Raw genomic sequence first — 26,464 nt, forward strand, 5'->3', positions numbered from 1 at the left:
TAATTTTTCTTTGGTTTGTGTGTTTGGAAGTTTGATTATAATATGGCGAGGGGAGGTTCTTTCTGGGTTTTGTCTGGCTGGGGTTCTCAAGGCTTCCTGTATCTGTATTGGCACCTCTTTCCCAATTTGGGGGAAATTTTCCTCTATGATTTTGTTGAAGATGCCTACTATGCCTCTGGAGTGGAGTTCTTCTCCTTCTACTATGCCCTGAATTCTTATATTGGATCTTTTCATAGTGTCCCGAATATCTTGAAATTCCCACTCATACTTTTCTATAAGTTTGTCTTTCTCTTTGTTGGACTGCATTAGGTCTGCCACCTGGTCTTCTAGCTTAGATATTCTGTCTTCTCCCTCATCCATCCTACTGGTGAGATTTTCTACAGAGTTTTTTATTTCATTAACTGTGTTCTTCATTGCTAGTAATTCTGACTGGTTTTTCTTTATTATTTCTATTTCCCTATTTATGTCTTGTATTGCCTTCTTTATTTCATTAAATTGGTGTCCTGCCTCTTCTTTGATTCCTTTGATTTCCTCTTTGATTTCTTCCTTGATTGTTTTCATGTGTTCTTTGACCTCTTTGAACATATTTATGATTATTCTTTTGAACTCTTTCTCAGGCATTTCCTCTAACTCTTTCTCTCTGGAGGACATTTCTGATGCATTAATACTTTTAGGTGGATTTATATCATCTTGCTTTTTAGTGTTTCTTGTGTTATAATGTATATATTTTTGCATCTTGGATTAAGTTAATGCTTGGATTTTCTAGCTAGCTGTGTATTCTTAGCTGTATCAATTGATTTGATGTAATATATTTTCAGGGTAGGACCTTAAGGTATTAGGTGTGGCTCTTAAGACTCTCAGAGTATCTACAAAGATGTTCTTAGGGGTTGAGTTTCCCTGCTATAGGAGTATTCAAGCAGGCTGAGTGGAATAAAATACAGGTAGATTCTAAAATTTAACTAAACACTGTACACATTCAATCAAAAACAGCCCCGAGTATGTATGCAAGAGTAGTTATTATAATGACCAGATCTTCTATCAACAAAGAGGTTTAGATTTCTGGTCTGTTGAGGGATCCAAGTCAGCTTGTGACCAAGCGAGAACCTTCCCTGGTGCAATCCCAGTTACCTTGGGTGATTTTGGTCTCAGTCAAGTTGCTGCCTGGGTCGTCAGGCTGCTGTTCTGATTTCTGGAGCTGGGCACTTGCTTTTCCTACGGGGCAAACCGAGCCGCTGCTGCTGCCTCTGCTGCTCCCATAGCTGCCACCACCGGAGCCACCACCGCTGCTGAAGCTGCCGCTGCCGTGACCACTGCCGCTGCTCCCCCCGAAGCCGCTGCTGCGGGATCTGCCCTTCCCCTTACATGCTTTTTTTTGTTTGTTTGTTTTTGTTTTTTTCGAGGTAGGGTCTCACTCTAGCTCTGGTTGACCTGGAATTCACTATGTAGTGTCAGGGTGGCCTTGAACTCAGAGTGATCCTCCTACCTCTGCCTCCCAAGTGCTGGGATTAAAAGCCTGTGCTACCACACCTGGCTTTAACATGCTTTAAAAAAATTATTTATTTATTTGAGACAGAAAAGAGAGGAGAGAGGAAGAGAGACATGAATATGAATGGGCATGCCAGGGCCTCTTGCCACTGCAAACAAACTCCAATGTATATGCTACTTTGTGCATCTTGCTTTATGAGGGTACTGGGGAATTGAGCCCAGGCCACTAGACTTTGCAAGCAAGTGCCTTTAAATGCTGAGCCATTGCTCCAGCAAAGCATTTGCATTTCTGAAATGCCATTATTTTGTATTCGCATTTGAAAGATTCTTTTTCCCACTAGAGTGAGACCCTACTTCAATAAAAAGGTTAAAAAAATAATTTTGTCTTTTACTTTATTTTTTTAAAAAATTTATTTTTATTTATTTGAGAAAGAAAGAAATAGAGAAAGACAGTACCAGGGCTTCTAGCCACTGCAAATGAACTTCAGACACATGATGCTACTTTGTGCGTCTGGCTTACGTGGGTCCTAGGGAATCAAACCTGGCTGGGTCCTTTGGCTTTGTAGGCAAATGCCTTCCTCAACCACTAAGCCCCTTGTCTTTTACTTTAAAATGTAGTGCTATGGAGGGCTGGAGCTTTGGCTTAGACTTGCTTGTGAAGTCTTAATGACCCAGGTTTGATTCCCCAGGATGTCTGGAGTTGATTTGCAGTGGCTGGAGGCTCTAGCATGCCAAATCTTATTCTTTCTCTCAAATAAATAAATAACTAAGTACGTACATACATACATACATACATACATACATACATACATACAAACAAACAAAAATGGAGGGTTTACTCTGGGGAACATATTCTTTTCACAATATACAAGATGAGCTTCCTTTTTCTTTTTCATTTTCTGTTTGTTTCTGGTTCTGTTTCTTTTTCTTTTTTTGGTTTTTTGAGGTAGGGCCTCACTGTAGCCCAGGCTGAATTCACTATGTAGTCTCAGGGTGGCTTCCAAGTCATGGTGATCCTCCTACCTCTGCCTCTCCAGTGCTGGGATTAAAGGTGTGCCGCCACCACACCTGGCAAGATGAACTTTGTTTGTATAACCTTTAAGAGCTTTTAACTTTTTGAGATAAAATTTTGAGATAGATAGACACACACACACACACACACACACACACACTTCCAAATTTATTCCAGGGCTGAAGAGATGGCTTAGTGGTTAAGCACTTGCCTATGAAGCCTAGGGGCCCCAGTTCGAGGCTTGATTCCCCAGGACCCACGTTAACCACAGGCACAAGGGGGCACACTTTTCCGGAGTTTGTTTGCAGTGGCTGGAGGCCCTGGCATGCCCATTCTTTCTTCCTCCCCCAGCTCTCTTTCTTTCTCTGCCTCTTTCTCTCTCTGTCTGTCACTCTTAAATTAAAAAATAAATAAATAAAAATGAACATAAAAAATTATTCCAAAACTAAATATTTAACTGTTTCTAATGTGACTTGAAATATATTTAAAAATTCATTTCTATGATTACATACTTATGTATACATGTTGTATGTATTTTAAAATTGATTTTATATATTTTGTGAAATAGGCTTCCAATTTCATTGGAACAAGTATAGAGTCACGTTAGTATGCATTTATTGAAATATCTTTATTTTTTTTCTACTTACTAAGAGTGAAACTTCAACAGTAGAGTGTGTGTGTGTGTGTGTGTGTGTGTGTGTGTGTGTGTGTGAGATTGCTAGGCTATTTTGCATTTGTATATTTATGAATGCAGGAGCACTGTTCTATGATCATTGCTGTGCAGTGTTACACACATGCTGATAGCTGAACAGTAAGTTTGTCTCCACTCCCATAAACTAGGCTGGTTCCACACTGAGGATGATTAGAATAGCTGTATGCAAAATCTTTTACAGAAAAATATTTAAAGCAAAAGAAAATTTGCAGAGTTTTAAGGTATTGAAGGAATGAGAGCACAGAGGGAAGGATTGGGAACCTAGGCCTTACATTTCTCCTCCGCTCCCTGGAAAATTTGTTCATTACTTACAAAACAGCTGAGAGGCTAGAATGTTAAGAATGGGTTCTGGCTATCCAAACACCAGAGAACACAAAAAGAAAATTTCAGAATATCCAACATATACCATAAGACTTTTATTTTGGATTCCTGAGACCTACAGGAGGGGTCAGCAAGTTATGATTATTTGGTCAAATCCTGTCTCCACATGTGTTTATGTTGTCCACAAGTTAGTTGATCTTTATATGTTGTTGCTTTAAGGTTCATATTGATGGCAGAAAATACCCGACCAAGAGCAGCTTGTGGGCAGAAAGGTTTATTTTGACTTGCAAACTCGAGGGGAAGCTCCATGATGGCAGGGGAAACAATGGCATGAGCAGAGGATGGGCATCACCTCCTGGCCAACATCAGGTGGACAACAGCAACAGGAGTGTGTCAAACCCTGGCAAGGGGAAACTGGCTATAATACCCATAAGCCTGCCCCCAACAATACACTGCCCCCAGGAGGCATTAATTCCCAAATCTCCATCAACTAAGAACCTAGCATCCAGAACACCCAAGTTTATGGAGGACACCTGAATCAGACACATTTTAAATGGTTGAAGAATATGAAAAGCTGAGTAATAGGTTATAGTGTGATAATCTTAAAAAATTGTGATGTTAGTGTCTAAAAATAAAGACTTTATTATATTTTTATTTATTTACTTGAGACAGATAGAAAGAAAGGCAGAGAGAGGTGTGGGAGGGAGGGAAAGAGAATGGGCACACCAGGGCCTCTAGCCACTGTAAACGAACTTGATACATGTGCCACCTTGTGCATCTGGTTTATGAACCTAGGTCTTTTGGCTTTGAAGGAAAGTGCCTTAACTGCTAAGCTATCTCTCTGGCCCAGAATAAAGATTTTTGAAACAAAGCCGCACACCTTATTTGCCCAATGGTAAAGATTTATGTTGTACTGAGTGTGGCATTGCTGCTGCGAGGTCTCATGCACCTGGAATTCTGCTGGGCAAGCTACAAGTTACAATTTGCCAGATGTTGATTGCTTTCGCATTTTGTTTATTTAGTTTGTTTTATTTCTAGTACATGTCAGTCAGGTTAAAACAGAACAGTAAACTTCATATTGTAGTATTTGTAGGCATTAAAAAATTATTTTTTCTTCCCTCTCCTTCTCCCTCCCCCCATCATCATTTTAAAACAAAGTACATGATTTCTAGTGGTTTCTTGAGACCTTTGATAAGTCAGTCGTAAGTAGCAGCACCACTCGGTTGTTTATTCCTAGGAGTCATTGTAGTTGACAAGACTGAAGAGCTAGTTTTTATAAATGACCCTTTAAAGAGCAGCAAGGGTAGATATTTTCTATGAAGTTGAGAAAATATTAGAGGAGCAGAAACTGAAGTGGAATCTGCTAAGATGGTTAAAAAGAAGAGAGGAACAGGAGAAGATTCTGGGTTGGTTTGAATGTGAATGTATGTCCCCCATAGCCTGGGGGCTAGAGAGATAGCTCAGTGGTTAAGGTACTTGTCTGCAAAGTCTTAAGGACCTGGGATTGATTTCCCTAATTCCTATGTAAAGCCAGATTCACAAGGTGCACATACTTCTGGAGTTTGTTTTCAATGACTGGCGGCCCTTGAGTGCCTGTTTTTTTTCTCTCTCTCATAAAAAAAAAAAAATTAGTTACTGTCCTTTAAATAATAATTATCAATACATTTGTGACCGCTTGTCAGATAAGCATTGCATAATATCCTTACTTTGTCTTTAATCCAACAAAGCCTAAATTATTTACTATCTGGTCAGTTTTAGAAAAAGTTTGTGGGTAATTAGGTTACACTGTTGAAATAAGGGGAAAAAAAACCCTGACTACACAAACACTTGAAACCCAACTTAAAAGCTCCCTTGGGGATGTAGTCATGGCTCAGTGTTTAAACTTTGTTTGCAAAGTCTGATGGCCTGGGTTTAATTCCCCAGTGCGCATGTAAATCCAGATGCATCAAGTGGCAGGTGCATCTGGTGTTCATTTACAGTGGCAGGTAGCCCTGGCACACCCATCTGTCCCCCCCTGTGTCCATTTCCAATAAATACATAAAAATCAAAAAGTTCATGTGTTTGAGTTCTTTTCTTCAGCCTAATGACCACCTAAAGAGAAACAATCTAGTAGAAAAACAGCAAGTTGATATAAAGCATAACTATCTTTGGGCAAGAAGGTAATAAAGGTTGAATAAAATAAAAAGTAAAACAGGGCTGGAGAGATAGCTTAGTGGTTAAGATGCTTGCCTGCAAAGGTAAATGACCCCAGTTTGATTCCCCAGAGCCCACGTAAAGACAGGTGCACAGAGTGGCTCAGGCATCCGAGATGCTCTTCTTTGCTCTGTTTTTGAATTCTGACTTGTACTTTGATGTCTGCTTCTTCCTCTCAATTTGGGAAATTTTCTGCTATGATTTTATTGAGTAAATTCTCTGTGATTGGTTCAGTTTTACCTCAGTTCCTCCTATCCAGTGGATTCATAGGTTTAACCCCTGTGGTCATGGCTCCTACACCAGCCCTACTTTGTTTATTGGTATCTGAGTGTAATATATTCATGGGTTTGTCCTCCATTCCTGATATTCTTTTGGTCTAGTCTGTTGGTGATATTTTATATCATTCCTTAAAAGAATTTTTTTTAATTTTTGTTTTTCAAGGTGGTGACCACGCTTAGTGAGGCACAGAGTAGATTACACCCCTTAGAGCCAGTGTTACACCGGTGGTGACCATAAGGTACACATGGCAGAGGCACAGTGCTTAGAAGTTAGAAGTCATGTGGGGTAAAAGTAAACAGAGGAGGTCAAGGAAGGAGGCATGTGATGCTAGAGGAGAAAGTGGAAGTTATATTAAGAGAAAAAGATTAGGAGGGAAAGAAAAGAGGAAATTATAAGAATGGGATTGACTACAAAATAATAGACATAACTTGACAGGATAAAAATTACAATACTAAGAGAATAAGAAGATGAAAGAAGGAGAACTATAATGCTCAAAAACAAAAGAAGTATTAGATAGCTTTCTTCTGAGTCCTGGAACTCTGGAGCCATCTAGTTGGTGGGGCTGGATGGCATATCATTTGAATTAGTCTCTTTTTGTCTTAGCATTTTGGCTAGTGTTGAATCTAAACCTTTCATGGGTCAGATGTCTGCTGAGTGGCTTCCCTTCTTTCTGTTTCAGGCACCTCTGCTGGCCACACATAGCTTTGAAGCCTGTAGATAAGTAGGTTCTCCCTTCCTGGAGAGACTGCCCAGTTCCTGCGCTGATCTGCCCATTAGGTATCTCCTGACGGGGAATGGCGAAACTGAACACAGGAGAACCACTCTTTTGCTTTTAAAACATACTAGGTGCTAAGCATCCTCCCAGAGGAATGAGATGGGCATGAAGTACTCAGATGAACTTGCTTTTGGGGAAAGACCATCTGGTGACCTCAGGTTTGAGCTGCTAGGCTCCATAGTTAGCCAGTGCTGAGGACGTGTCAACATATCTCTCTGGTCTGTAGTAAGCCTCTTTCCACCGGAACTTCTTTGGCATATCTGAATCTGTCTCTCTCCTTTGTACAACTGCCTCCTGCAGTTCTCTGTGTCTGATACTGTTGCAGGTTTTCTCCAGGATCCCTGATTTGTAATCGCTCCTTGTTTCCAACAAACAAGTTTGCTGAGTCTTGAAAATATGGTCTCTCTGAGGGTGGTGCCTGGCCACTGCCAGTCCTCCACCATTTGGAGAATGAGAAAATGGATCTTCTTTCCCAGTGCAGGAGTCAGTGACTCACCAGTAACTCCAACTGGACTGTAGGCTTTCCATGTGGATAGTGGCTCCAGTCTCTTCTCCAGGGCCACTTGTTCTAGGTCTTGGACAAGGGTTCTGCTTCAACACCCACTGGGTAAGCAAGGCTGGGACTGTTGTGCCAAGTGCTGCTGTGTCTTGCTTTCATTTCTACACACTTGCCAGCTTTCCTGTCATCTCTGTTGTGATGTCTGATTCTATTCCCATCTTTGCATCTTTGAAATAGGCTTCATTGTGTGTTGTTTTGACTTTTCATTACCATGTCACATGAAGGCAACTTCTAACCTGTCATCTTACTCCTGAAGTCGTGTGTGTGTGTGTGTGTGTGTGTGTGTGTGTGTGCATGCGCATGCACACGCGTGTGCCTGGATTTTTAAGAAAGTCTTGTGTCTTTGTGTGTATATCTTTAGAAAGTCTTGCGTGTGTGTGTGTGTGTGTGTCTGTCTGTCTCTTTAGAAAGCTTTTAATACTTTTTTTCTTTAAATCCTCTCAGCCCTTTTCTGCTTCTTCTGGAATTCCCACAGTCTTATTCTAACCATGTGCCATTTGTCTCATAGGTTTGCTCATGCTTATTTCTCCCTGCCTTCCCCTTTCCTCTCTTTTCCTCCCCCTTCTTTCTTTTCTCTTCCTCCCCTTCCTTTCTAAAATGCCTGTCCTGATTACACATGTCTTTTCCTTTCTGGTTCAGTCTGTTGTTGTAGCTTGTAGTGATGATGCTCTTTGTCTCAGTGATTGGTGGTCTTACTTCCAGCATTTCTTTTTAAAAAATATTCTTTAATTAACTAATATATGTGTGTGCACTTGTACACAAGTGTACCCCTTTGCCAGGATCTCTTGTAAATAAATGCCCATTCTGCTTTACATTGGTGGCTAGGGAATTGAACCCTTGGGCCAGCAGGCTTTGCAAGAAAGTGCCTTTAATTGCTGAGTCAACTTCCCAGCCGGTTCTAGCATTTCTGATATTTTTTAAAAAGATTTTATGTAGCATGTAAATATGCATGCAAAGAGAGAATAGGAGGGTCTCTAGCCACTGCAAACAAACTCCAGATGTATGTACCACTTTGTGCATCTGTCTTCATGTGGGTGCTGGGGAATCACACTTAGGTCATGGGGCTTTGCAGGCAAGTACCTTATTGCTGAGCCATATTTCCAGCTCTGATTTATTAAAAAAAAATTATTTGAGAGAGAAAGAGGCAGATAAAGAATGGGCATTCCAGGACCTCCAGCCACTGCAAACAAACTCCCGATGCATGTACCACCTTGTACTTCTGGCTCATGTGGGTCCTGGGGATCCAAAACAGGGTCCTTTGTCTTTGCAGGCAAGTGCCTTAACTGGTAAGCCATCTCTCCAGCCCCAATTATTATTTTAAAAACATGGTCTCATCTTCTTAATTGTTCACTTGTGTCATGGATCTTTTTCATATGGTATTATATTATTTAGTTGTATTTTCTTGTATCTTGTTGAATTTCCTTAGTGTTTTTGTTGAATTCTTCCTGCAAATGAGGATCTATTTCTGGAGAATATCTGAGTTCCATTGGAACAGTCATGTTGTATTTCCTTTCTATCTTTATTTCTCTATTTTCCCCAACAAAAGCCTGATTTTTTGTTTTTTTTTTCAGGTTTTCCCCCCGCTTTGTAGGCCTACCTTGATACGTGCACATCTTACATCTGGAGTAACTACTACTATCCCCAGTTCTCTGGAGTAGCTTTTCAGACAAAGAATTTTTCACTCTGATGGGCTCTAGTGTGCCGGTTGAGTAGGTTGTTTGGCCTTGGTTATAGATGTGCTCAAAATTGAATCTCCATGTGAATTCCTTCACCTGCAGTTGATATTAGTGGTGCCTGTGTGCCTCAGTATCCAGAGTGCAATGGTTCATGAAGGTAGTTAGTGGTAAGATCTTTTCATTGGATGTGGGCTTGCAGAATTGTGTGTTCTCAAGTCTCTTGAAGTCCCATACCAAGCTGGTCACTGCAGCTTCTGCTGTCCTACTTTAACAGCCCTGATTTAAATATTTTTCTGATTTATTTATATTTATTTATTAGAGACAGAGGAAAAGAGAATGAGAGAGTGAGAATGAGAATGGGTGTGTCAGGGCCTCTGGCCACTGCAAACAAACTCCAGAGCATGTGCTACCATGTGCATATGGCTTACATCGGACCTGGAGAATTGAACCTGGACCCTTAGGCTTCACAGGAAAGTACCTTGACTGCTAAGTCATCTCTCTAGCCCAGCAACCCTGATTTTTAAACATATAGCTGTAAGATTTTTCACACTCAACTTTTAGGGAGCCCTCTGTCTATACTCTAAAATGATAACTCATCTGGTAGTATCCTCCCTTGCTTCCTGGCTAGAACAGTTAGATTTACAATGCTTTAAATTTGTACGATTCTTCCAGTTACTATCATGCCAGTTTACTACAGAGTTATTTGTGGACAAGAAATCTTAACTGGTTATTAGATCACCAATTTTGGTACATAATTTCATGCACAAAGAAAGGGAAGATGTTGTCCACAGTAAGTTGAGTTTTTCCTGAAGAACAATACCCATATGACACAGTGTACCATGTGTGCACATCCCCATCCAGCCACTGCTTATGCACTCCAGACACATGCGCCACCTTGTGCATCTCGCTTATATGGGTCCTGGGGAATTAAACTGGGGTCCTTAGGCTTAGCAGGCAAACACCTTAACCACTAAGCCATTTCCCTAGCCCCACACCCAGCTCTTTCCTTTTGACTGTTTTATTGTTGATAACTTTCATACTTTTATTTATTTTAGACAATAAACCATGATAATCCTTCCCACTCTCCATCATATCCCCCCCCCCATCAGTCTCTCTTTTCTTTTGATGTCATCATCTTTTCTTCCTTTTATGATGGTCTTGTGTAGGTAGTGCCAGGCACTGCAAGGTCATGGGTATCCAGGGCATTTTGTGTCTGGAGGAATGCATTGTAAGGAGTCCTATCCTTCCTTTGGCTCTTACATTCTTTCTGCCACCTCTTCCACAATGGATTCTGAGCCTTGGAAGGTATGATAGAGATGTTTCCACACTGGACACTCCTCCATCACTTCTTCTCAGCACTATGGTACCTTTTGAGTCATTCCAAGTTACTGCAATCTGAAGAGAAGCTTCTCTAATCAAAAGTGACAGTAGCATTAATATATGGTTATGAACGTTAAGAGAAATGCTTACTGGGCAGTGTGTTACATTTTTTTAAAAATTTTATTTATTTATTAGAGAGAGAGAGAGACTATATGGGTGCGCCAGGCCTCCAGCCACTGCAAATGAACTCCAGATGCACGTGCTACCTTGTGCATCTGGCTTACATGGGTCTTGAGGAAGTGAACCAAGGTTCTTTGGCTTTGCAGGCAAACGCCTTAACCTCTATGCCATCTCTCCAGCCCAGTTTGTTACATTTTTATAATATATTTTAGTCATAATCAGCTCCTGGTCTGCATACCCCTTCTATTGAATCCCTGCTTCCCAAGTAGTCCCTCTTCAATTTTGATGTCCACCGTTACCCTTTGGGTTTCTCCCACTGTTCATGATGGGATGTTGATAGGCCCACTGTTGTGTCCTGCTAGGTCGTGAAAGCACATGAAATTGTTCCAACGTACACTTGTCCATCATGTAGCTCTTACATTCTGTCTGCCCACTCCTGTCTGGTGGTGGTGGTAGGGACATAGATGTCTCATGTAGGACTGAACCCACAACAGTCATTTACTTTCAGCACTTAGAGCTTTGAGTCTCTTCAGTTGTATTAGCCAACTGCAGAAAAAAATCTTCTTTGACTAAAGGTCAGAGCTTCACTAATCTTTAGGCACAAACATAAATATTTGCAGGGCAATTTGATGGGTATGTAACATACCCATTTGGCAAAACACTAGTGGCTTCCCTCTTAGGACTTAATGGCCTTCCAAACCATAGGCTTTTGACTACATATGCAGTAGTAGACATGAATTGCCTACTGTGTAGCAAGCCTCAAATCCAGTCAACAAGCAGTTGGTTACTCCAATAATAGTCATGTCACTAATGTGCCAGTCGACATATCTTGCCTGGTCATTCGGATGTACAGTTTGCCTGGTCCTCTGTTAGTATGTATCTCTTCCCACCCCTACCCCCTTAGTTCTGGGATTAAAGGCATGCGTCACTACACCCAGCCTAGTATATATCTTTTTATGGGCATTGGGAATTAAAACTTTGTGGGTTTCAAATCCAATTTTTTTTTGAGAGAGAGAGAGAGAGAGAGAGAGAGAGAGAGAGAGAGAGAGAGAGAGAGAGAAAGAGAATATGAATTGGCGTGCCAGGACCTCAGCCCCTGCAGTCGAACTCCATATGCTTGTGCCACTTAGTGCTAGTGCAGCCTTGCTCTCGCCTCACCTTTGTGTGTCTAGCTTACCTAGGATCTGAAGAGAGGGAACATGGGTCCCTAGGCTTCTCAGGCAAGCACCTTGACCATTAATCCATCTCTCCAGCCTCCCAATTTTATTTTTATTTTGATTATGTTTTTCAAGGTAGGGCCTCACCTGAGCCCAGGCTGATCTGGAACTCTTTGTGGTCCCACGCTGGCCTTGAGCTCACGGCAATCCTTCTACCTCTGCCTCCCAAGGGCTGAGATTAAAGGTATGTGCTACTATGCCCAGTTTAAGACTATTTTCTTATAACCCAAATTTAAGTTATTATGTTACTAAGGCAGTAACATATATAACATTCTATATGTTCTTATCTATTTCTGTTCTTTCTAATTAATGGAGTTTGCCTTGATTTCCTGTATCTACTCATATTTCCTCTCCTGGCCTTGTGAACAGAGCAATGAATTTAATGTTGCTGTATCTAGACTTGAGTAAGGTAATTATTTAAAGCAATTGGCCTAATTGCTTGTAGTTATTATTTATTGTGTGTGTGGGGGAAGGGAATGAGATTATGAATGAGAATGAAAATGAATGGGCGTACCAGGGTGTATTGTAAACCAACTCTAGACACATGTGCCGCTTTGTGCATCTGGCTTTATGTGGGTACTGGGGATTTGAACCAGGGCTAGTAGTCTTTGCAGTCAAGTGCCTTTAATCACTGAGCCGTCTCCCAGCCCATTGCTTGCAGTTACAATGCTCACTAAGTCCTACACATTAAGTACATCATATTGGCCAGTTGTATGTCTCTTTTAAATTATATATTTTCACAAAGCGTTTATTTTTACATTTTGCTTATTTGTTATAACTCCTCAGTTTTGTTTTGTATCTGAGATAGTAGGTAGTTGTAATTCAAATGTGAACTTTATTTTTGGACACTTGATTTTCTCTGAGATTTTTAGTAACATAAATCTTTTTATTTCTGGGTATGTTAACTATTATAGCTATTAATAAACTATTTATTCACAGATTCGTAGTTACATATATGACTCCATAAAGAGAAATTTGTCTTTCTTGGACCCAATAGATGACATTCTGTGGTCTTAGAATTTATGCCTCTCCTATTTTTTTTCTCCCTGAAAAACAATTTTAATGATATACTACGTGTCACAAAAATGACTAGTAAATTTAAGCTCTAATTCAGGAATACACAACCATGCAACACACAACTAAAATAAACTGGCTTCTTACCACAGCTACCCTATGAACACCACACCCTTCTTTCTAGTCTTACATGAAAACAGTCATGGGGGGCCAGGGGTGGGTGGGCCAAAAACCTAGTTTTGTGGCCAAAAGGAAAATGACCATTTTGTGGTTCTGGGGAATCAGGAAGTGCAGTGCTGCTAGCTGTGCTGGTTTTGTCTTGTTCTTGGCATTTTTGTCCCTCTTCTTTAGCCCATTTGAAAACGCTCCTATTTTTCTTATAGCATTTTTTCTGGGATTTTTCTTCCTCATTTCATTTTTGGTTTGTTTTGTTTCAAGGTCTTACTTAGCCTACTCTGTATAGATGGGGAACTTTAAATTTTGGATCCTACTGTCCCCACCTCCCAAGTGTCAGCGTTAGACAGGGCACTGAGTTAGGCTTTATGTAGCTCTGGGAACTGAACCTAGGATTTAAGTCTTCTACCAGCGGAGCTACATTTTGAGCTCTATACATCCCTATTTATAAGCAGGAATTTAAAATACCCAGTTTACTTCATGGTATTAAATAAGACTTATGGTGTCACAGTAAGTGATTCTAGGTTTTGTCAATTTAGCAGACATTGTTTTTTTAATGAGTAATAAGTCTAATTTTTTTCAACAAATTGATGGCACTTGCTTTGACTTTTTGGGGGGGATTTCTGTGGGCCATTCAGACTATCTAGCTATATTCTTGTGATTAATTCTGGGTATATATACATACCTTGGGAAGTCATATTTAAAAATAACTCATTTTAAACAGTAAATATATTTATCATGAAGAAAAATAAGGCTTTGCTTTTGTTTTCTGACTTTTTTTGCTTTTGTTTTCTGACTTTTTCATGCACTAATACTTGTCAATATAAAAATAGAACTGAGAAATAGTTTGTCCTTATGAACATTACATACTATTAAAATGTCACAAATACAGTATTTTCAGTTACTTAAACATTCCAATGGTTTGTGGAGTTGAAATAAAAATATATTAAAGACAAACCAATTCTGTAAGCTTTCTTTCTTACATTGTCCTCTGCAGTGAAGTAATGATAATGAGGAAATTTTGATAGTATATAATAGTTTAGATAGATTAAAAATAATTACAGTTAAAAAAAAAATAAAGCCGGCTATGGTGGTGCATGCCTTTAACCTAATCACTAGGGAGGCAGGTAGGAGGATTGCCAAGAGTTTGAGGCCACTCTGAGGCTATACAATGAATTCCAGGACAGCCTGAGCTAGAGTGAAACCCTACCTCAGGGGGAAAAAAAAAATCTGGGGTTGGAAGGATGCTTTAGTGGTTAAGGTGCTTGCCTGCAAAGCCAAAGGACCCAGATTCGATTCCCCATGAGCCAGGTAAGCCAGATGCACAATGTGACACATGTGTCCGGAGTATGTTTGCAGTGGCTGGAGGCCCTGACACACCCATTCTCTCCCTTTCTCTCTTTCTTTGTGCCTGTCCCTTTCTTTCAGAAAATAAAAACACAAACTGTCATTCTCTGATGAGCAGGAACTAATCTGAGGACATGAACATGTGGAGACGCAGTAATGTTCACAGTCTTCCTGTCTCTATTAAGTGAAGCTTCAGTTGTATGAGCTAGGCTATATTTATGAGCCATTGTTAGGAACAGTGTTATCAGAACCAGTGCGTATGCTGTGTATAGGTCTGAAGACTTTTCACCAGCCTCTCTGTGTCAGGCAGCACCCCTGGGACTGGGCCTACAGAGACAGTACAGTCTGGACCCTTGACTCGGGGGTCTTGGTCTAGGTATGAAAAGAAAGTTGCCACATAAAGACATAGATGCTAAAGCAGAATGATACCAGGCAGACATTTAAGTTTGTCGTTGAGAAAGATTCTGTACTGTATGCTGCAGAGGCTTAAGCTCCCTAAGTGGAAATTGGAAAAGTAAATGTTTTATTTTAAATTTGTGCTGATTCTTATGCATTCACTTGCCCTAAATGACCTTGTTTGAGACTTTTTTTTCCTTTTTTTGAAACCATTTGCAAGAGGTAGAGGCAGACTGAAAGAGAGAGGAAAATAAAAGATCCTCAAGTGATCTAGTTCTTACACATTCCAGGCTTTTGTAAAGAAAGTAGAAACTGATTGCTACAGTTAAGTTTATAGATTTTTTTTCCCACCATCAGTAATTTGGTTTTTAAAAAATAATTAATTTATGAGTGTGAGGAAGGGAAGGATAGAGAGAATGGGTGTGCTAGGGCCTCTAGCCACTGCAAATGAACTCCAGACACATGTGCCATCTTGTGCATCTGACTTATGTAGGGACTGGGGAATCTAACCTGGGTCATTAGGCTTCTCAGCCAAGCACCTTAACCACTAAGCCATCCCCACAGCCTTGTTTTTTTTTTTTGTTTTTGAGGCAAGGTCCCACTCTGGCCCTGGCTGACCTAGAATTAACTATGTGGTCTCAGGGTGGCCACGAACTCATGGCAATCCCCCTACCTCTGCATCCCTAGTGCTGGAATTAAAGGCGTGCACCACCATGTGCAGCTAATTTGGTGTTTTTCTTTCTTTCTTTTTTTTTTTTTTTTTTTGGTTTTTCGAGGTAGGGTCTCACTCTGGTCCAGGCTGACCTGGAATTAACTCTGTAGTCTCAGGGTGGCCTTGAACTCATGGCGATCCTCCTACCTCTGCCTCCCGAGTGCTGGGATTAAAGGCGTGCGCCACCACGCCCGGCTCTTTCTTTTTTTTGAGACAGGATCTCGCTGTGTAGTCCAAGCTGGCTTTGAATTCTCCATCTACCTGCTTCCATCTCCAGAGTGGTGGATAGTATTGCAGACAGCTTCAGGTTCACTGAGATGAACTTGCAGACCAGGCACAGTTATGGAAGAAGGGATTTATTGAAGCTTACATATCCAGGGGAAGTTCTGTAATGGCAGAAGAAGCTGGCCTGCCTTCACAGGTCCAAGCAGAGAGAGAAAAACCCCAAGCTGAAAGCCATACAGCACACTTCAGGAACTCCAGCTAGGCACATTTTGCATATCTTTAGATTGGAATTTTAAGTACACCACCACACCTTAAACTACAAACTAATAAAACACTCAATATATTGGGGGCCATCTATCCCAAACTACCACAGACAGGTATGCATCAACATGCCTTGCAGTGAACTGTGTAGTTTTATAGTGCCTTTATAGCTGTCCTTCATTAGTTGAGATTGACTGGTTCCTTTCATACTGAATTTTTTGTTTTTGATTTGACAGAGTAATAAAATAAGTAAAAATAAATAAATACATAAAAGCATAATAGGCTTTATAAATATATCTTATAATTGCCTTTGGTTGGATCTAAAAACTGTTAGCCCTGTTCTATTTAGACATGCTTTCATTTTATTTTATTATATTTTAATTTTTTCTTTTGAGGTAGGGTTTCACTCTAGCCCAGGCTGACCTGTAGACATGCTTTTAAATCATACTGCCAATTAAGTTCTTTTGTCATATGTTTTTGACATGGTGAAGTGAAATGCTAGTTGGTTTGTGGCAGGATCTCCATCTAGCACGTTCTAACCTAGAACTCACTCTGTACAAGCCAGTCAGTCTTAAACTCACAATGATTCTCTTACATCACTCAGCCTCCTGAGTGCTGGGATTATAGGTATGAGTCACAACACCTGGCTGCTAATTTTCTACTTTATTATTTTATTTTATAGCACCAGAGAGAGAAATGGGGGGATGGGCACACCAGGACCTCCAGCCACTGCAAATGAACTCTAGATACATACGCCACCTTGTGCATCTGACTTACTTGGGTCCTGGGGAATTGAGGCTTGAACTGGGGTCCTTAGACTTCACAGGCAAGTGCTTAACTGCTAAGCCATCTCCAGCTCTAACTTTCTTTTTTTAAAAAATATTTTATTTATTTATTTGACAGAGGGCGGGGGTAGTGTGGAATGGGCACGCCAGGGCCTCCAGCCAATGCAAACAAACTCCAGATATGTGTGCCCCTTGTGCATCTGGCTAACGTAGGAATTGACTCTGGGTCCTTTGGCTTTGCAGGCAAACACCTTAACTGCTAAGCCATCCCTCCAGCCCCTGGCTGCTAACTTTCTCATAGGAATTGCTAGCATAGAAATGAACTGGCGACCTTGGATTTTTTATACTTTTAGCTTGGTCCTTTGTTTTCAGGTTTGAATTATTTCATGAGTAATATACAAGTATTTCTTTTTATCTCTTTACTCCTACATTTCAATGTTAGGTGTTTTTGTTTGTTTGTTTTAATGAAGAGATTTCTCTCCTTATCTTTGCAGCGATGTGCGTTTTGCAAGCACCTTGGAGCCACTATCAAATGCTGTGAAGAGAGATGCACCCAGGTGTACCATTACCCGTGTGCCGCGGGGGCCGGCGCCTTCCAGGACTTCAGTCACTTCTTCCTGCTTTGTCCAGAGCACATTGACCAAGCTCCCGAAAGATGTAAGTTGACGACAGCAGATACCGTTGTGAATGTTTTGTATGGTGTTTACCTCAAATAACACCTGTAAAATCCAAATGTTACTTACTGGTATTGAAGTGTTCCAGTGGTCAGATCCTTTTCTTAGGTCTTTCAAGGGAAGTCTGTTACCAATAAGTTTAGCATTATTAACTCCAAAAGGTTATTTTCTCTGAGATTCAAATAAATTGTGAGTATTTAAAATCTTCCACCCTCTCAGCCCAAGGTAGGGTCTCACTCTAGTTCAGGGTGACCTGGAGCTCATTGTGTAGCTCTAGGCTTGCCTCAAACTCGGTGACCCTTCTACCTTCACTCCTGAGTGCTGGGAGTATAGGCATGCACCACCATGCCTGGCTAAATTTCCACTACTATCATTATTATTAATTAATTAATTAATTTTTTTCCCCAGGTAGGGTCTCACTGTAGCCCAGGCTGATCTGGAATTCAGTTTGTAGTCCCAGGGTGGCCTCAAACTTCAGTGATCCTCCTACTTCCGATCCCCCAGTGCTGGGATTAAAGGTGTGTGCCACCATGTCTGGCTTTAAATCCTCTCTTTTAAAAAATATTTTATTTTTATTTGTTTATTTTTGACAGAGAAAGAGGGAGGGAGGGAGGGAGGGAGGATGGGCACACCAGGGCATCCAGACACTGCAAACGAACTCCAGATGTGTATACCCCTTGTGCATCTGGCTAACATGGGTCCTGGGGAGTCAAACCAGGGTCCTTTGGCTTTGCAGGCAAAAGCTTTAACCACTAAGCCATCTCTCCAACCCCAAATTCTATTTTTTGGTTTATTTTTATTTATTTATTTGAGAGTGACAGAAAGAGGCAGATAGAGAGAGAGAGAGAGAAGAGAAGAGAAGAGAAGAGAAGAGAAGAGAAGAGAAGAGAAGAGAAGAGAAGAGAAGAGAAGGGGCGTGCCAGAGCCTCCAGCCACTGCAAATGAACTATAGACACATGCACCCCCATATGCATCTGGCTAATGTGGGTCCTGGGGAATTGAACCTTGAACTGGGGTCCTTAGGCTTCACAGGCAAGTGCTTAACCACTAAGCCATCTCTCCAGCCCTGGCTTTAAATTCTTATGTTTAAAAAATTATCACTGGGGGCTGGAGAGATGGTTCAGTGGTTAAGGCATTTGCTGCAAAACCTACTGACCCAAGTTCGATTCCCCCGTACCTATGTAAAGCCATGTGCACAAGGTGACATTTGCATCTGTAGTTCTTTTACAGTGGCTAGAGGCTCTGGTGTGCCTATTCATATTCATATTCATATTCTCCCTCCCTCCCTCACCCTCCTTCCCTTCCTGGTATGGTGACACACGCCTTTAATCCCTGCACTCAGGAGGCAGATGTAGGAGGATCATCGTGAGTTTGAGACCACCCTGAGACTACGTAGTGAATTCTAGGTCAGCTTGGCTAGTGTGAGACCCTACCTTGCAAAACATAAACAAAAATTACCACAGTAGAAAGCCATAGTTAGTATATAGGATTTCTAACATCTACTATGAAGATCAAACAGTGTTAAGTGTCTTCATCCATGGCAGAATGCAAAGTTGATTGTCTACAGTGTTACTTCATGGTGGTTCCCATTAAGAGCCTCATCACATACTCGTGAACCTCTCAAGAGCTGTGTAGTCCTGGAAGCATCCATTTCTTTCCTTTTTTTAAAAAAATTAAATATTTTTTATATTTATTTATTTGAGAGAGAGAGAGGGAGAGAGGGAGAGAAAGATTCCTCATCCTTTTCACTAGCTAGAATTCCAGTGAACACTGTATGTTTTAGAATCTTTTTTTCTCCAAATAAATTGAATTTTCATGTTTAATTCATGCTTTTTTATACCACCTCTTAACATAATTTTTAGCTTTCACCTGTTTCCTAGCAATGTTTTTAAAAGCTTTTTTCTCTCTTTTTCAGGTCTGTGAAACAAAAATATAGCTACTTTTGGCTTACCTTAATTCCAGATTATTTTGTACTTAATTTTATCTGCAGTCAGTAACTTTGTGTTCATTCTTGCTTGCTATACAGAATTAAGTTATAATTAAGGCAAATTGAAATTTCAAATTATATTTAGGTTAATAAATAACTGATTTAAAGTTACAGTGTTTTAGGTTATGTTCTATTAAATCTGGGAGAAAAATAACATTAATATACAGTGACTGCCACAAGTATTACTTAAATAGTAAATTATTTTCATAAGTGCATAAACTAAAATGTCAAGTGTTGGTTATATTCTGGATGGCATAAAACACCTAGCCAACAAAATAAATCAGGTAGTTTTAAAAATATTTTTTTTATTTATTTAAAAAAAATTTTTTTTTAATTTATTTATTTGAGAGCGACAGACACAGCAAGAAAGACAGATAGAGGGAGAGAGAGAGAATGGGCGCGCCAGGGCTTCCAGCCTCTGCAAATGAACTCCAGACGCGTGCGCCCCCTTGTGCATCTGGCTAACGTGGGACCTGGGGAACCGAGCCTCGAACCGGGGTCCTTAGGCTTCACAGGCAAGCGCTTAACCGCTAAGCCATCTCTCCAGCCCTTTTTTTAATTTATTTTAGACCAGGTGGGTGGTGATAGTATGGGAACTGGGAGAATGGGCATGCCAGGCCTCCTGCCATTGCAAACAAACCCCAGATGCATGTACCACTTTTGTGCATCTGGCTTTATGTGGGCACTGGGGAGTTGAACCTAGCCTGTCAGGTTTTGCAGGCAAGTTCCTTTAACAGCTGAGCCACCACCTCTTCAGCCTCCCCTCCCTTTTTATTGTATAGGGACGTGAATTTTATTCAGCCTTTCAGACTCAATCATGTTTGATTCTCTGTAAATAGAATGAAAACCTCTGTAGGAATATGGGTTTAATATTGGAAATTTAATTAATGACATTGCTCCTTTTTTTCTGATGACTGTGTTCTAATGGTACATGCTTAGTCATATCAGTTTGTAAGATGATGAGCTATAGGAGCTCGCTGAGGTGGTTGGCTGTCCTTTATGCTAATGGTGAGAAGTTACGCTTTCAGTGTAAAGCTGAAATCATTGGCATCATGCTTTTTTCATTGTAGATATATGGAGACTCATAAAAACTTATGAACTACAAGATAAAGCCAGAATGAAGTAAGGAAATTTGGCCATGGGAAATGGAGGTGGACAGTGAGTGAGAGTGATCCCAAAAGAAATGTGGACTTTTAAAATGTGAGCCACACATTTGATCCCAGGCCTTTCCAGAAACAACAGAGGAAATGAGAATGCTCACTTGATTTTTAGTGTGCATAATAGAATTTCTCTCGGTACTGAGACTAGAAGTGGACATTAAAGCTCTAGTGACAAATGACCTCAGAATAGCTGCTTGGCAGTATAAACACATCCGACATGCTGTCTCTTGTACCTAAGCCAGTCTCATAGAGTGGAGACCTTAAGCAGTATAATCTCAGTGCACCACTTCCGGACCACCTGTCCTAGGCCAGGAACATACTTTAGAGGATATTTCAGAGATTGTACTGCTGCCTTCCTAAAATCTTTTACAAGTTTATTTCTAGCTATTTTAATTGTTGGCCATGCAGTTGTCATACTTAACTTTTTATGTGTTTTAAATGGCTATATCTTAAATCACTGTGTCATTATGAATATTAAATAGCATAGTGTTTTGTATAAATGAATTACAAAACTGTAGGCTTTCTAAACTCTTTAAGGCTTAAGATGTGAAAAGAATCTGGCTAAGTCCAAGGTAGTATGCTTTGACTGAATTAGGAAATAAGATTGGCACATCTTTTTATGCAGGTTTAAAAATTTCTCAAAACCATGGGACTCATTAGATCAAAATTCCATCAAATAACATAAGTGTGAATAAGGTCAATATTTTCATCAGTAATGAATTTTAGGTTGCTCTGTCCATGGTGCCCACATCATTTTCACCATGAAACAAAGATTAGCCTAATTTTGCCTAGAAAATTTACCCTGAATACTCATTGAGAAGATGAAATGAGCTATACTCACAAAGTAGGAAAGCTAAATAGCAAAGAGTTAGCTTTGCAAAATCAAGGATAGAATCTTCACACACAGAGAAGGCTATTACATAGGCCTTGGAAATGAGTTGCAGTCAGCTAGCCAGTCCTGAAAGCACCCTGCTGTGTGAAGTAGAGAGACCACATCATGATGAATAGAGGCTAGAGGGCCTATATTGTGCCCTCTTCAGCATTTAAACACAGGGTGCTGTGGCTTTACCACCTGAGCTAGTGGGGCTGCTGTGTTGTGGCTTTTTTTTTAACTTTAATTTTTTAAAATTTTATTTATGATATATAGATATTTACATATATAGAGAGAATGGTTGTGCTAGGGTTTTTAGCCACTACAAATGAATTCTAGACACACAAGCATCTGGATTATGTGGGTCTTGGGGAATTGAACTGGGTCCTTTGGCCTTGTAGGCAAGTGCCTTAACCGTTAAGCTATCTTTCCAGTCCCCCCCCCTTTTTTTCTTTTTTTTTAAAAAAAAAACATTTTAGGGCTGGAGAGATGGCTTAGCAGTTAAGCGCTTGCCTGTGAAGCCTAAGGACCCCGGTTCGAGGCTCGGTTCCCCAGGTCCCACGTTGGCCAGATGCACAAGCGCGTCTGGAGTTCGTTTGCAGAGGCTGGAAGCCCTGGCGCACACATTCTCTCTCTCTCCCTCTATCTGTCCTTCTCTCTGTGTGTCTGTCGCTCTCAAATAAATAAATTTTTTTAAAAAAGCATTTTATTTCTTTATTTATACGAGGGGGGGGCAGTGGGTGGGAGGGAGAGAATGGACACCTCAGGGTCTCTAGCCACTGCTAATGTAACTCCAGATGCACGTGCCACCTTGTGCAGCTGTTTTACATGGGTCCTGGGGAATCAAACCTGGGTCCTTTGGTTTTGCAGGCAAGTACCTTAACTGCTGTCTACCCCCTTTTTATTTTTTAAAATTTATTTGAGAGAGAGATAGAAAAGGGGGCAGGGAGGGAAAAAGGGAGGGAAGGAATGGGCATGGGCATGCCAGGGCCTCCAGCCAGTGCAAATGAACTCCACCTTGTGCATCTGGCTTATGTGGGTCTGGGTGAATTGAACCTGGGTTCTTAGGCTTTGAAGAGTGCTTTAACCACTAGGCAGGCTCTCTAGCCCTGTTGAGCTTTTCCACTCTGTACTTTTAAGTGGTTTTCCCAATCATGGTTTGTTTAGTCTTTTGACATTGTGTGATTTTTAAACACCAGCCTCTTTCTAGATTGTCTTTGTATGTCTTGACACCGAGTCTTGCTACTTTGTTATTACCCTAAATTCTCTCAGCTGTCTGACCTTTCTTACATATATGTGTGTGTGTGTGTGTATACATACATACATACATACATATACATACATACGTACACATACATACATACATACATACACACACACACATATATGATATCATGCATTTTCTTCATAGGGGTCTCACTTGATTGACGGAGCACCCAGCAGTGGCCAGTCAGGAGGACCGGCAGAGGGTAGTTGTCTCAGTGCCCCAGAGTTAGGAAGCTTGTCTGAGTTGACCTATCAGTGCTTCTGTGTGGTAGAAGGCAGCGCACCTGCTGCTGCTCTTTGTCATGGCTTTTGTTAAGCGGCACCGTCTCCTTCAACGGGAGCAAATTACAGATGGTTCCTGTCTTTGCCTTTATCTCTCTTTTTTCACAGCTGCAACTCGGGCCTTACCCTTGATTTTAGCCGAAAGGCCAAGAAGCAGCCCCAGCTGTGACTCAGATATTGACCTTCTCAGTCCTGCAACAAGACCTTGCTACCCTCCCTTCTTTCCGCTTCTCACCTCATGCTTCTGCTTCTGCTTCTACTGACGCTTGCTCTCTACTCTATGTGTGTGTTCAGGTATTCGTTGCCTTCACGGACCACTACTAATGTCTGCTTAGCAGTAAATCTTGGGTGGCAAGCGGTCTAGCCAAGTGGACCCGCATTTGACCCTTGCCCTCGCCTAAGAATTATCTTTCATGGAACTGGGGAGATGGCTCAGCAGTTAAAGGCCTTGCTTGCTAGCCTGTTGGTTGAGTTCATTTCCCTAGTACCCACATAATTCCAGTTGCACCTGTCTGTAATCCAGTGCACCTATGGCAATGGGAGGCAGAGCCAGAAGAATCTGGAAGCTCACGGGTTAGTTTGCCAGCTTGTGTACATGCCACAGCCAAACAAGGGAGACCCTATTTCAAGCAAGGTGTGGAAGGAGAGATTGTCCTCAGACATCCATCCACAAATATGCTGTGGTACATCCACACATAATGTACACCTCACTTTTTGTCTTTCAGTGTCTTTTAGTTTTCAACTATTTAAAGAACAAATTCATTTAGTTATATGGTTTTGCTATATTTTTAATGTCTCTGTGGCTTGCAGACATGCACACATAGGTACATGTACTTATTTCTCACGTGAAACCCAAACCACCCAGTAACATGATCTGATAGGAAAACCCCAAGGTTGTTTTGTATTGTCTCCACTTTTACTAAGAACAGCCATCCTTATTTTTTTTGCACACTACTTGTGTTCTGTCATTGTCTTGTACAACATGCATCATATATGCTTTTGTACTGGTTGCATCACATTGATGGCTTTGGTTGACTCATTACCAATGGTTTGTAGTAAACCGCCTATGAGGATCATCATTAAGGAGCTGCAGGAGCATGCGGTCTCTGTAGCAGATGAATACATGGGTTTAGCTATGCAAAACAGTACTGTGAAGTAGAAAATACAATGTTGAAACAAAGTAGAAAATAGCAAGTTGAAGAGGCTAAATATCAGATATTAGAAAGTTCCACAGAAGCATTTTAGACAGTGTTCCTGCAAAACAATAATGTAAGTTTAAACTGATTTTTAAGAGTAGGCCAAAAACTAAAGATTAACTTTTTTGAGGAAATACCAACAGACTAGCTTTATTTTTTTTTTAAATGCAAGAGAGCAAGAGTGAGGGAGAGAGAGAACTGGCATGCCAGGGCCTCCAGCCACTGCAATCAAGCTCCAGACATGTGCACTACTTTTTGCACTCTTGTGTCACCTTGTGCGCCTGGCTTTTGTGGGATCTGAAGAGTCAAACAGGTTTTAGGCTTTGCAGGCAAGAGCCTTAACCACTAAACCATCTCTCCAGCCCTAAAGATTAATTTTTAAAAATATAGTTTGAGAAGATACACATTGGTGATCTCTTAGAATTAAGAATAACTTATCCTCTATGTTCTGTTGGTTAAATAATTATGATACTCTCTGTTTAAATTCATGAATTTAAAATTTATTTTAAGTGCTTGCTAATTAAAGAGCCACTTAAAATTGATTTTAGAAGAAAATCCTCCATTTAAAATACATTTAATGTGATTGACTTATTCTGGGTAACTGGATGTCCAAAGAGGGAAGAAAAAAGGTCCCTGGGGCTAGAGAGATGGTTTAGTGGTTAAAGAGCTTGTCTGAGAAGCCTAAGGACCCAGGTTTGATTCTCCAGTGTTCACGTAAGCAAATGTGCGAGGTGACGCACACTTTTGGAGTTCATTTGCAGTGGCTAGAGGCCCTGGTGTGCCCATTCTCCCCCAATATAAATATGTATTTAATTAATATATATATATATACAATCACCTGTTCTTCAGGGGCTCATATTACTGTGTAATAATTAATGGGTTATATAGCAGAAGTTTCTTCTAGTAATAGACAAGAAATAGCAATCAAACAAATACTGGTAAATAAGAATTCAATGAATATGAACAGAGTTTTAAAAATTTAAGTTTTATTTTTTGGGGGGTTTCAGGGTAGTGTCCCTCTCTAGCCCAGGCTGATCTGGAATTCACTATGTAGTCTCAGGGTGGCCTCAAATTTATGGTGATCCTGCTACCTCTGAGTGCTGGGCCTAAAGATGTGTGGACCATGCCCAAATGTCATTTTTTTTTGTTTGTTTGGTTTTTCGAGGTAGGGTCTGACTGTAGCCCAGGCTGACCTGGAATTCACTATGGAGTCTCAGGGTGGCCTCGAACTCACGGCAATCCTCCCACCTCTGCCTCCCGTGTGCTGGGATTAAAGGTGTGCGCCACCATGCCCGGCTCCAAATGTCAATTTTTTTTTAAAAAAATAACTTATTTATTTGTGAGAGACCAACTGCGAAAGAGGGAGGGAGGGAGGGAGGGAGGAGCGAGTGCGCGTGTGCACATGCTAGCATAAGCACTTCAGGGCTTTTTGCTACTGCAGTGTATTACTTCATGTGCGTGTGTCTCACTTTGTGCATCTGGCTTTATGTGGCTACTGGAAAATCAAACCCCAGTTGTCAGCCTTGTGCAAGCAAGTGCCTTGAACTGCTGAGCCATCACTCCAGCCCTAACATGCATGCATGCATGCATGCATACATACATACATACATACATACATACATACATAAATGGTCCAGGCTGACCTGGAATTCACTATGTAGTCTCAGGGTGTCCTTGAACTCATGGTGATCCTCTTACCTCTACCTCCCAAGTTCTGGGATTGAAGGTATGCTCCACTATGCCTGGTCTGAGCAGAGATTTGAAGGCCTCTTTGGGATGGGCTAAAGGCAGAGCAGGCACATGGTTTCAAGCAAAGGGAAGAGAGGATATAACAAGCACACAGACCTTTAGTGGCATGTTCTCATAGCACGGCACTCTGCTGACTGGGATCATGAAGTCGAGTGGTTCCCAGGTTCATTTGGAAAGGGACCTGTAAGGCCTTTTTACTTTATACTGCTAGTTTGTGATTTTGTTCTTTTGGATGAAAAGGGAGGTAGTGATATACACACATGGGCATACTTAGGCTGGCCTTGAACTCCTGATTCTCCTGGGAGTATAGGTGTGTGCCTTACTGTAGGCTCTGTTGATTGGTTTTTAATGTTAGCAGAAAATAACAGAGCTGTCCTTTTGCAAGTTTGTTCTGTATGTGCAGGTGGTGATTTGGAGAGGAGGTGAGCATCATAAGTAGAGAGGATTTTACTTAGAAGCTACTGCCGTCCTTAAGATACTGTGATGGGCCAAGCTGCAAGGCCAGAAAGAGCAACGATGCATAGAAAGTTCAGTAACAGAATCAGGGTCTGGCCGATGTGGGGTTGGGGGGATCCACAGGCACAGTGATCCAAAGGTTTCTGATCTCTGTTGAAAAGAAGGAAAGATTTTAAAACT

The 26,464-nt window shown here is 40.9% G+C and overlaps 1 protein-coding gene across 15 annotated transcripts in view; it reads left to right on the forward strand.

Moving 5' to 3' along the window:
- Positions 1 to 26,464, forward strand: part of Kmt2c (lysine methyltransferase 2C) — a 326,532-nt gene that overhangs the window by 151,970 nt on the left and 148,098 nt on the right. For all 15 annotated transcript variants that reach the window (XM_045160005.1, XM_045160010.1, XM_045160012.1 and 12 more), the window contains exon 7: positions 17,138 to 17,300. In XM_045160005.1, coding sequence (XP_045015940.1) covers positions 17,138 to 17,300 — 163 coding nt within the window. The remainder of the gene's footprint in view (positions 1 to 17,137; positions 17,301 to 26,464) is intronic.

This window comes from Jaculus jaculus, chromosome 10 (assembly GCF_020740685.1).
Source record: "Jaculus jaculus isolate mJacJac1 chromosome 10, mJacJac1.mat.Y.cur, whole genome shotgun sequence".
Classification (NCBI taxonomy): domain Eukaryota; kingdom Metazoa; phylum Chordata; class Mammalia; order Rodentia; family Dipodidae; genus Jaculus; species Jaculus jaculus.